The sequence below is a fragment of the Chenopodium album genome, chromosome 20 (genome assembly GCF_948465745.1).
Source record: "Chenopodium album chromosome 20, dcCheAlbu1.1, whole genome shotgun sequence".
Taxonomy (NCBI): Eukaryota; Viridiplantae; Streptophyta; class Magnoliopsida; order Caryophyllales; family Amaranthaceae; genus Chenopodium; species Chenopodium album.
Window position 1 is genome coordinate 38,514,251 of NC_137853.1, and position 12,095 is coordinate 38,526,345.

Consider the following 12,095-nt stretch of genomic DNA (forward strand, 5'->3'; position numbering starts at 1 on the left):
CAGATGTTGCCAATTAGCAAGCTTATTTGAAATTAGTTAATTAGCCAATAGGAGCTGGTTCAACACCTCCAACTTCTGAATTCGTCAACTCTGTTTTTGATAATAACATATTTATGGAATAATAATACATTAATACTAAACTAATCCATATTCTTATATATATTCCTATTTCCTAGTAGTATGTGATACTATGTATTAAACAAATAAACATAGTTAGGGCCTGTTCATATTTACTTAATTTCAGTTCAGTTCAGTTCAGTTCCAATCAGTTCAGTTCAGTTCAGTTCAGCTCTTAATTTCCCTCTCACATAAAATATTCATTTCAACTCAATTCAGTTCAGTTCAGTTCAGTTCAGTTCCAATCAGTTCAGTTCAGTTCAGTTCAGCTCCAATCAGTTCAGTTCAGCTCAGTTCAGAAAATATGAACAGGCCCTTAATTGATAAAATCACAAGACCTTGGTATGTGCTATGTATGTATGATATATTAATTCATGTAACATCTTGATGTTGTAAACAGATTAATCTTACCATGTGGAATTTGGTCAACACTTGGATACTTTGTTTTTATCAAATGGCTAATAGTAATAATGTAAGAACCCTATCATATATATTAGAGTTTGAGGTTTGAACCGTATTAGAGCGTAGTACAATGTTTATAGAAAAAAAAAAAATCACTTCAATATATTATAAAAAACACATCAGCGATATATAATTACTTTTTACTAGGAGTTGGATTTGAAATGGTGTATTTATAACATTTCCTTTTCAATTTTTTCTAGCCCCATTATTTTCAGCATGTAGTTTATGTTTCTTTACTGTTTGGGCTGATCTAGTTGAATTTAACACAATGGGATGCAAAATTTAATACATTCAAATTGCATAATCATAAAGCAAGGGTTTTTAAGTGAGTGATAATACATGAAAATGACATGAAAATAAGGAAAAGGGATTGTGAATAGGTCGTTTTTACCTAATTTTGTATTATTGACGAATAAAAATTAAGGCTTATCACAATTGCATTTGGTTATAGTATACAATAATACAAATGACACAGAATTTTAATTTTCTAATACCAAAAATAGTAGAAGTTTGCGTATTACTTACACTCATCTAATATTTGGCCTACAAGAAAAAATATAAATCAAATACAAATTAAATATAACATAGTCACTTATTCAAATTTCAAATTATTTGACTAAATAATTTTAAGCTTGCGTGAATGAGAATAGTCATCATTCATCAATTGAAAATTCAACATATCAATTTTTTTGCCAAAATATGTGCCTCTGAAAGGCCACGATCACTGATTTGTGAATACCCTAGCTATACACTTATACACAATGTGTGATTCTTTATTCTACAATTGTGTATGCTTTCAACTATTTTTTCGTGTTTTATGTTATCTATCAATTTTTTAATATACTGTATTATGCATTTAAAATGTATGTTTTTAGATAAGTTTATGTATTATGTGTTATCTTTATTTCTCACTTATAAGCTTTTCATTTCTATGTGACTATGTCATCTTTATTTGTCGAAAAACTTAAAAACATTGGACGTTAAACCTTGTATATGTTTGTATAGTGTTTTTGGATGTGATAATTGAAAAAAGCATTAGAAAAATAAATAATACTTGTAACAAAGGAGAAAGCGAGAATAAGCGGCCCAGTTGTGCGGCTTAAATAGATGGGCATCAGAGAATAGATCATGGGTTTGGTTAATAGAGGCCCATGTGAGGATAACTGCCACTAGAGCTGTCAAAAGTTGACCCAACCCGAAAGACCGACCCTAACCTGACCCTAACCCGTCTGAACCCGAAAAAAATGGTGACCCGAACCCGACCCGAAACCAACCCTAGACCCGAGTTGACCCGAGTATTTGAGACCCGAACCCGACCATGAACTGACCTAGAGAGGACCCGACCCGAATGTGACCCGTAAATTATTGACCTGAACCGAACCCGACTCGAACCCGAGAATGACCCAAATCCGATTTAACCCATCAAAACCCGAATTCAACCCGACCTGTTACTAACCCGACCCGAATTCAACCCGACCCGTTCCTAACCCGACTCGAATTTAAACCCGACCCGAAATCAACCCGATTTGTTATTGACCCGACCCAAATTCAACCCGACTTGTTATTGACCCGACCCGAATTTAAACTCGACCTACTACTAACCCGAATTTTAGGATTTAGGAATTTTTAGGATAAAAAGAGTTCTCCGTATTGACTATTGAGTTTCAGGCTTTTTTTTTCATTTTATTAACATGGATTCCAATTATAAAACAAAAGTGGCCTTTCTCATCTTAGTTGACTTATCTCTTACATAATCCTCGTCAAAGAAAAACTGAACTAGACAGCAGCCAAAAAAAAAATAAAAAATACACGGGACCCAAACAATAGCAGGTTTTTCTCATCTTACTTGACTTATCTTTTTTTATTATTATTTTTTTTAAAGGGAATTCAAATTTTATTATTCACTTGTCTATTTAACATTTTTTTAGAAATTGTTTTAAATTACGTAATTTAATTTGGAGTTTAAATAAATTAAAAAAAATTTAAAAAACCTGATATCAAACTTAAACCCATATTAATCCAATATTTGATAACCGAATTCGAACATGACCTGACTTGATTGTTATAACCCGAGAATAAAAAGACTTGATAAGGACCGATCTAATTATAACTTGAAAATTTTTGACTTGAACCACACCCGAGACCGACTTGGAAATGACCCGACATGATTATAACCCGCAAATTATTGCCTTGCCAATTTGAACTCGAGAATGACCAGACAAGTTTAAATGACCCAACTTGATTGTAACATGCAAATTATTAACTAAACCCGACTTGGAAATGACCCGATTATAACCCGCAAGTTTTTTGACTTGAACCGAACCCGACCCGAACCGGAGAATGACCCGACTTAATTATAACCCGCAAATTATTGACTTGAATAGAACCCGACTCAAATCGATAATGACCCGACTTGAAAATGACCCGACTTGATTATGACCCGCAAATTATTGACTTGAACCGAACCCGACTCAAACCCGATAATGACCCGACCTGATTATAACCCGAAAATAATTGACTTGAACCGAACCCGACCCTAACTCATTTAAACCCGAATTTAACCCGACTTGTTTTTCACCCGACCCGAATGTAACCCGACCTTTTATTGACCCGACCTAAACCCGACCCGAACCCGAAAAAATGTATAACCCGACGTGACCCGACTTAAACATGACCCAACCCGATCCCGACCCACATAGGTCCTGACATTAACCCGTATTGACCCGACCCACACAAACCCAACTCAAACCCGACCTATTTACCCGAATTGACAGCTTTAACTGCCACTATGCTTATTGATGCTTACCTAGCTTGGCTACCTATATACTTCGTATATGCACATTAATTTATTCAATTAGGAAGGATATATATAATTACTTCGTATTATGCAAAAAAAAAAACATCTTCAATGGCAAGTTAACTGCCATGTACTAATTGGTTGTTAGTGCAGTGGTGATTGAGACTGCACTTGATAGGGAGGATCTGTGTTCGATCTCCCGCAACAATAATTGGAAGAGGACTGGAACCTAATCACCCATAACCGATCTCCGGATTCGGATTAGCCCAAAAGATGAATAGGATGGAACACCAAAAAAAAAAAAAAAATTGCCATGTCACGTACATAGTTATTCGATTTATTCCTATTTCTAGCTTGTACTCCGATGATTAAACAAAATGGAGTAGTTAACTTTTTGCCAACCAGACTAGTTTGTATAAGCCAATATGCATGGCTAACTTAATTTCTCGTTTCAACTCTAATGGTCTAACAAGCTGTTTGGACCTTCTAAAGACTTAATGCAAGTATTTAACTATAGCTATTAGAGATGCTCTAATGGTTATACACAAGGACGACTAGAGAGGATCCTTCCCTAGACTACACAATTAAAAATAAAAAGTTCAATTTACCTTATTTTTACTTTTTACAGATCTAACAAGTTTAGATAAGTTCAATTTAGTTATCTAAATTCAAATGCAACTAAAATAAGCTTTAATAAGTTCAGATAAATAAAACACACTCTTAATAGAAGCGACATATGTATATAATGATGGAGAAATTCAATTGTTAAAATATATGACAATTTTATTTTTTACTTTTTGTAAAGAGAATGACCCTAGTGGGCCAAAACCCCTCACAGGTCCTCTTAGCAAAAAGGTAACGAGTTAGACACTTTGAGAGTGGGGGGAAAGGGTAAGGGAATCCCCACCCCAAAATGCCTCTAGATGAGTTTGATCCCACAACTTTATAATTGTGAGATATAAACCTTACCACTAGTATTAAATGCTATATCAAAATTGTTTATAATTTGGACTTTTGCCTTGTGCCTTGTGGAGTATAAATGTGAAATATTTGAGGTATGGCCAAAATATAAAAGCGTTGGGCTGTGTTGTACAAACTCACGTGACGTGGGCCGGACTGGAATTTGTTTCATATTAGTCAATAGTTGATGGATGCTCTGACATGAATGTAGTACAAGCCCTAATAATTTTATAGTAAAAGATTAAAGTGTGATATTTTTCTATTAGGGAATGTAAGTACTCATATTGAACTACTCGTATTATGAAATAAAAGAAGTATAGATAAAATGTACAATTGTTGATGAAGTTGCTTTTTTTTTTGGATGCAATTGATGAAGTTGCTTACTAGCATATAGGCTAATTTTTAAGGTTATGATTTACAGTACATTACCCTATAATTAATGAAATTTTTGACATACAAAATTTATGTTTGTTCTTTCCAAGACACTTTTTTTCTACTCTTCCATCTTTCAATTATTTTTGATGTAAGAATATGGAGTGTAACTTGACAAATCACTTCATGTGAGTGTCCAATAATAATCTTGTTTTATTCAAAGAAATTTGTCACTATATCTTTGCTAGAAATAGTAAGCCACTATTTGGGAATCTAGAGATGCCCTAGTTTTCAAGGACAACTAAAAAAAGCTTTAACTGATAAACATTGTTCAGCAATCGACTGTTGGCTGATTCAATGATTGACAAGTTAGAATTACAAAGTGTATAATATTACCTACTTACATTATTTGTTTTAGTAGTTACTTATCAAACATTAGCTAAATTTGATAAAAAAAAACACTTTTTTTTTAAGAAAAAATTCATACTAATTGTTAGCCATTTACTACTGCAATAAGGAATGATAGCAACCTTATCATTTTCATCAGTCATAAAATTTTGTTAAGTACTCCTTCCATTTGTTAAAGACCCAATTCTCTTCATTATGTGAGTAATAAATGTTAGAAATAGACCACTAATTTAGGGACGGAGGGAGTAAAAACTTGAGAGTATGCTACCTTGGACAAGCCATACGATCATATCACTCATACGAGTATGTGCTTATCCACCAACTTACCAAGATAACATTGCATCTACACCATGCTTTTAAAGTTCCAATCTACATACAATTAAATATATCTATCTGATCCCACTCAAACCCAAATAAAAGAGTCCCTAACCTAACCTAACCTGAACCAAATCTAAACAATTTGTATTTAATTCAATTTGACTCTTTTATTCTTTTTGTATTAACATCAAACTTTATGTAGTAAGAACATTATACTCGATTCTTTTTTCCCAACACGGCCCGAAATCAAACTCGACACACTAACCCCAATTGCCACCCCTAAAATCCACACACACTAAAAACTTAAAAAGAGGTCAATAAAGAGTTGAATCAACCCATAACAAAGGATAAAGCGAGTTTGATCAACACCCCAAAAGCAAAACACAAGCTAAGTAAATTCAAAAAAGCCGCAAATAAATGATCATCTTCTCTATTCAATTCTCACCCATTGAATCCAAAAGGGCCCCATTTCTCGAAATCCCAGAAAAATTGGGACCCATTTGCTGACGACATGGAAGACTCCTTTGCTGCGTTTCCATGGCCACTTTCCATGTCAATGTTCTCTGCATCTCATCATTCCACTTTCCCAAGTTTTATCCTTCATTTTCTCTCTCCTCTTTCAGTTGAATCTGCAGTAGAGAGAGAAAACTAAACAAGATAAAGAAATGCCCTGTTTTGCTAAATTATGGGGCGTTAATCTATCAATTTGCTTGCTATGGTTGCTTAGATCCTGCTATGGTGAAGACCCATATGTGTTTTATGATTGGAGAGTTTCGTATGCTACTGCTTCTCCTCTTGGAACTAAACAGCAGGTTCTGGGTTTCTTTCTTTCTTTCTCCATTTTCCTGGGTTTATGTTGTTGATTTTGAATGCTTTATTGCTTGATTTATCTTTCTGGGTTGTTAGTGTCGGTGGGTGTAGATAGCTTTAAAGTTCGATGATGTAGACGGGATTTGATCCCGCTGTTTGGGTAGAGTACCCGTAAAACTTTACCAACTAAGCTAGCTGACAATCTGACATAAACGATGCACAATATGTTTAGTTGTGGTAATTTGTTCATGGTTGGGTTGAAAAAGAGGATGATTCTGTTTACTATAATTGCTAATTTTGGAAATTGACAATTTGGGTTTGTATTTAATCTTGAAATAGTTGAGTTTCCTTTTTTAGAATGAGGTCTTTTTGCTTGCTTTTTACTCCTGATTTGATGATGATTAAGCTGCATTTTCTGTAAAATCTGCTGAATAACTGTTGTGGTACCAAATTTTAGTTTAAAGCGACTTTTGGAAACTTGAACCAGGCAACCAGACAATTTGATTCTGCTTGAAGCAGGCCTTGAATTTTGTGCAGTAATTTTTTTAATTCTCTAATTACCTGGAGATTGGGATTGTTGCTTATTATGGAGTAAAGAATTAAGATTGATGCCCAAATTAGACTAAATAATGTGAATATGTCATGGAATTCCGTTTTACTCGGCCCTAGAGCATCGGATCTTTCTAGTGCAGAAAAATAAGCATCTACGAGTAGTTCTTATTGATGGAGAATGTACTGTATGGCTAAAGTCCAAACACACGGCTTTCGGCTTTGGAAGGCAAAAATGGTTTTATAACAAAGAGAAACCCTTGGGTTGGAATTCAGTCACAAACTCACAATTGCTATGGACATTTTTTGTCAATTAAGACTATGTTTATTGTTCCGCCTTCCAAGTAAATTAGCTTTGAGTGGTGCATAGAATCGTACAACAAGCCAGACTTCAGTTTATCTTAGAGCATGGAAGCCAAAGTTTACAGTTTATAAACATCCTGCTTCATGTAGAAGCTCCTTCCACCGTCCATCTTCTATTGAGCATTTGACTATATGTTGTGGCACATTTCTTTATGATTGTGAATTCTACGGTTTATATGAGAGCAATTTTGCATTATGTGCTTCTGTGTTATTCTGTGCTACAACTGATTTTGGGTTGTTCATTTTAACTGAATTTGAATTATCTGAAGCTGTAGTTGTGAATTGAACTTATTAGACCTGATTAAAACTTCTCAACTTAGCCTACTAGAACTTATCTGAATTTTTTGTTCTGAAATAACTTTAAAATTATTTGAACAGAACACACCCTCAATATGGTACTAGTAAGAACAGTAACAAGCCGTGACCCTGTTTTGTGTCCATCATGAGGAGAGAAGCTCGATTTATACTCGTCTTGATTTAAATTCTCTTGCTTTGTAGGTTGAACTTATACTTTCTTTTAGGCCTTCTGCAGCCCTTCTATCTTCTTTCACATTGTGACTTCATAAGTAATTTATAGCTATTAGATGAGATTATAAACTTATGTACATTGAATCATCAACCAGGTTATTGCTGTCAATGGGCAATTCCCAGGACCAACTCTCAATGTTACGACTAATTGGAATGTCGTCGTGAATGTTAGGAACGACCTTGATGAACCACTGCTTATAACTTGGTAAATTTCAATGATTTGAGTGATGATCAAATTCGGCAATCCTGACAATTGGCACTTTATATAAGATCTTAATATGCTTAGGCAAATGCAGGGCTGGTGTACAGCAGAGGAAAAATTCTTGGCAGGATGGCGTCTCAGGGACAAATTGTGCTATCCCCGCTGGCTGGAACTGGACATATGATTTTCAAGTTAAAGATCAGATAGGGAGTTTCTTTTACTTTCCATCCCTTAACTTTCAGAGAGCTGCTGGTGGGTACGGAGGAATAACAATAAACAACCGGAAAATTATCCCAATACCTTTTGGAGCCCCTGATGGAGACATCACTCTTTTAATTAGTGATTGGTATATAAAGAGTCATAAGGTAATTGTGAGCTTCTATGCCCATTAGCTATTGGCAGAAGCTAATTATTGATCAAATTTGGTGAATCTAAATATTTTTATTGGGATATCAGGAGCTTCGGAAGGACCTTGAAGAAGGACATGACCTTGGTGCTCCTGATGGTGTACTTTTCAATGGATTTGGTCCTTTTCGCTATGATACAAATCTTGTTCCTGAAAATATCAATTTTCTATCGGTATATGTTGATCCAGGTACAACTTTGCTATATAAATATAAGGACATAAGGTTGTGTGGTAAATTGATTAATTCTTGAATCAAATCACTATCAATTCATTAGATAGGAAATCGCATGCCAATGTTTCAAGATCCTGACCTGCATAGAGCTATTTGCCTATTTTCTTCTCCTTAATGAGAGTTTGCTTTCTTTGAGAAAATGCCCTGCTTCATCTTTTTTTCTTATTTATTTATTTATTTATTTATTTATTTTTTATTTTATTTATTGAAACAGGAAAGACTTATCGTCTTAGAGTGTCAAATGTCGGTATCTCTACCAGCTTAAATTTCAGAATCCAGAATCACAATCTAATTCTTGTTGAGACTGAAGGGTCATACACAGTTCAGCAGAAATACACAGATTTTGATATTCATGTTGGCCAGTCTTACTCATTCTTAGTCACCATGGATCAAGATGCGACAAGCGATTACTACATTGTTGCCAGTCCTCGGTTTGTGAACTCTTCTTCCGGGGCCAAAGCTTCTGGTGTTGCTCTCTTGCGCTACTCCAATTCTCAGGGACCCGTTTCAGGTCCTCTTCCAGATCTTCCTAGTAATTTAGACCCATCATACTCTATGACTCAAGCAAAGTCCATAAGGTTGTTATAAAGTGCAATTCTGCTATCATTAGTATTTTTTAAGTTTTGTTTGTGCGGAATTTACAAGGAGAATATATGCCTTTAATAAATTCATGATTTTTCATGAAGTATTGGATACAGGGTCTACTCAAAGCCTTGAGGTCAACTTTGCATAGTCAATATTATAAATTTGAACTCATTATTTCTGTGGCTTCCTTGTTAGATAGATTATTCCATCTACTGTTTAGCTGAATGAATTTTCAATGTTCTTTGAATGGCAGGTGGAATCTGACTGCAAGTGCTGCCCGTCCAAATCCTCAGGGATCTTTCAGATATGGCCAAATTACTGTCACAGATGTTTACGTTCTTGTTAGCAAACCTGCAGAGCTAATTGATGGGAAGTGGCATGCAACTCTCAATGGGTTATCCTACTTAACGCCTTCAACTCCTTTAAAGCTTGCACATCTATATAATGTACCAGGAGTTTACAAGCTTGATTTCCCAATTAAACCAATGAACAGACCTTCAAGGCTTGACACTTCATTAATAAATGCAACTTACAGAGGCTTTGTGGAGATTATACTTCAAAATAGCGGTACAACTGTTCAAACTTATCATTTAGATGGATATGCCTTCTTTGTTGTTGGGTAAGCTAAGAGCGTTAAATGTAGATATTTTTTTTACTCTGTACCCTTTGGAAGTTAAAGACGCAGCTTATGAAGTTCTCATTTGATTTGTTAGCATGGATTATGGGACGTGGACAGAGAATAGCAGGTCCATCTACAACAAAGATGATGCAGTAGCTCGTTGCACTACTCAGGTACTCATTCTATTTGGGTTGTTTCATATTATGTTGTGGACTGGTATTATTTGTTGTGTCATGAGGTTGAGGTGAGTCGACTAAGTCAAATGTCTTGGTTCATTGGGTTGGTTGTATAAAGGGTTAAGAATTAATATGTTGTTGCAATTTGAGTGATTGTGTCTTTGAATGGATGCTTCAGAGCTATAAAATAAAAGTACTTAATTCAAAAAAGTTCTAAGATTCACAATTATGTGTTAGTGCAATTATGATTTGAACAAACTAATAGCCAATGCTATCAGAGCAACCAAGGTAGGCCAGAAAGAAAATTTATTATATGGAGTATTTTTTGGACAGTTTGTTATATTTTCAAAATTATACTTCATGCAGTATAAGCTACTACAAGTTTCATATTTTGTTCCTTGCTCCTTGACTTATATCCCACATTCAGGTCTACCCCGGAGCATGGACTGCCATTATGGTTTCACTTGACAACTCCGGCATTTGGAATCTTCGTGCTGAGAACTTGAACTCCTGGTATTTGGGACAGGAGGTTTATATTAATGTTGATAATGCTGAAAAGGACAGTTCAGAGGTTCCTTTGCCAGATAACACAATTTATTGTGGCTTATTATCATCCTTACAGAGGTAAGACGTTATAAAATAAACTTTCCACCTCTGACCCATGCTCTCCCTTTCTCTTTTTTTGTCATTGGCTAAGTACTTTCAATTGTGAAATCCATTTAGAATGTTTCTGAAGATAACATTAAACCATCACTGCCATTTGTTGATTACAGTATACAGTGATTATAATTGATCTAAAAAATGATGGTTTACTAATTTATTTTCCTACCTTTTTCTACAAAACTGCAGGGATCAATCTCATAGGATAGACTTTTCGCGTATGCAGAAACTTGCATGTGTAAGCAGTACAACGCTGGTTGCTTTAGTTATTTCACTTGTATGCTTCTTATTCTGATAACATGATTTTAGAAGAACATCATCATTCACATTTCACTATTAAATGAAGACGTGCGCCAAAGGTGCCTTCTCCGAAGCCAAGTCAAGATGTTGATAGGAGTCACATTGTTCTCATTATTCTTTACACTAGCTCATTTTTGGAGGAAATATTATTCTTGTATAAACACTAAGGTTACCATTTTTGCCTAATCACCCTTAACTTAATTTTCATTTTTATTTTTGACTAACTAGTTGTGCGATAGATATAAGTAGATGGATAAATACATGAATCTGATGGACTGATAACACAACAGATATTCAGCTTCTCTTAAACTACAGTCTTAATTCTGTAAATGGCAAGCCTGCTTCAACCTGGCATAGCAACTTAGTAGGGCATGCATATATTGTCATTCATTTATGGCAGATAAGTAGATAATGATTGTGCATTATTAGCACTTAGCTATGGTTTGTTGAGTAATACTGTATGTAGTATGTTCAGCAAAGCCAACACCTCGTATTATTTCCTTGATGAAAAAACATTGATATGTGTATATTAGTCTACTGCTATTACCACTTTACCAGCCCAAGGAGGGGTGATTGGCCTTTGGGGAGGTTGAAGTTGGTAAATTTTAAACGTGTCCAAGAAATAACTCAATATTTTTTTTTTTAGAAACCAAATAATTCAATATAATGGTTAAGGTTGTTTGAAATTTATTTCCCAAAGCTGTGAACATTAATATTTGGAATTAACTTTCAGAAGGTACTCCTATTTCGTATTGTTCTTCCCACTTAAAATCATTTTGTGAGGCAAAATTATTAGAGTGGAAAGAACATTATTAAACCGAAGGAGTAGCAATGAAGATCCCCTTTTTGCTACCAAGAGGAACTATAAAATCACTACTTGTAAAATGTGATATTTGTTTTTATTTTATACGAAGTAGAACCCCAGTCTTTAATAGTTTGGAGAGTAAAGAAATGATTCTTCTAACATCAAAGGGCATTTGGTCTAGTGGTATGATTCTCGCTTAGGGTGCGAGAGGTCCCGAGTTCAATTCTCGGAATGCCCCATTTCTTATTTATTTTTTGTTTCGTTATATACAAGTATAAATAAATAATTATTGGATATGAAACATGAGCTGGGCATTTGGTCTAGTGGTATGATTCTCGCTTTGGGTGCGAGAGGTCCCGAGTTCGATTCTCGGAATGCCCCCTTATCACAGTTTTCTAATTTTATAAATTTCATGAATTTGAAATT

General features: G+C 34.9%; 1 protein-coding gene and 2 non-coding genes across 3 annotated transcripts; all 3 read left to right on the forward strand.

Moving 5' to 3' along the window:
- The first annotated feature begins 5,447 nt into the window (after positions 1-5,447).
- Positions 5,448-11,328, forward strand: LOC145597396 (monocopper oxidase-like protein SKU5). The gene is made up of 9 exons (XM_081653552.1): positions 5,448-6,246; positions 7,780-7,889; positions 7,981-8,251; positions 8,343-8,481; positions 8,739-9,102; positions 9,363-9,728; positions 9,823-9,901; positions 10,332-10,528; positions 10,754-11,328. The coding sequence occupies exons 1-9, from the start codon at positions 6,100-6,102 to the stop codon at positions 10,857-10,859; spliced, it is 1,779 nt and encodes a 592-aa protein (XP_081509678.1). The 5' UTR covers positions 5,448-6,099; the 3' UTR covers positions 10,860-11,328.
- Positions 11,329-11,835: 507 nt separating this feature from the next.
- TRNAP-AGG (transfer RNA proline (anticodon AGG)) lies at positions 11,836-11,907 on the forward strand. Its single transcript has one exon. It is a non-coding gene; the product is annotated as a tRNA-Pro (tRNA).
- A 71-nt stretch (positions 11,908-11,978) lies between these two features.
- Positions 11,979-12,050, forward strand: TRNAP-UGG (transfer RNA proline (anticodon UGG)). The gene has a single exon. It is a non-coding gene; the product is annotated as a tRNA-Pro (tRNA).
- The last annotated feature ends 45 nt before the right edge of the window (positions 12,051-12,095 follow it).

What these genes read in the sequence shown, in the direction of transcription:
- LOC145597396 (XM_081653552.1), top strand. Translation starts at nt 6,100, where the DNA reads ATGCCCTGTTTTGCTAAATTATGGGGCGTTAATCTATCAATTTGCTTG. An exon ending in ATCGGTATATGTTGATCCAG is followed by an intron (nt 8,482 to 8,738) that starts GTACAACTTTGC and finishes TTATTGAAACAG; the next exon opens with GAAAGACTTATCGTCTTAGA. An exon ending in TTATTATCATCCTTACAGAG is followed by an intron (nt 10,529 to 10,753) that starts GTAAGACGTTAT and finishes ACAAAACTGCAG; the next exon opens with GGATCAATCTCATAGGATAG.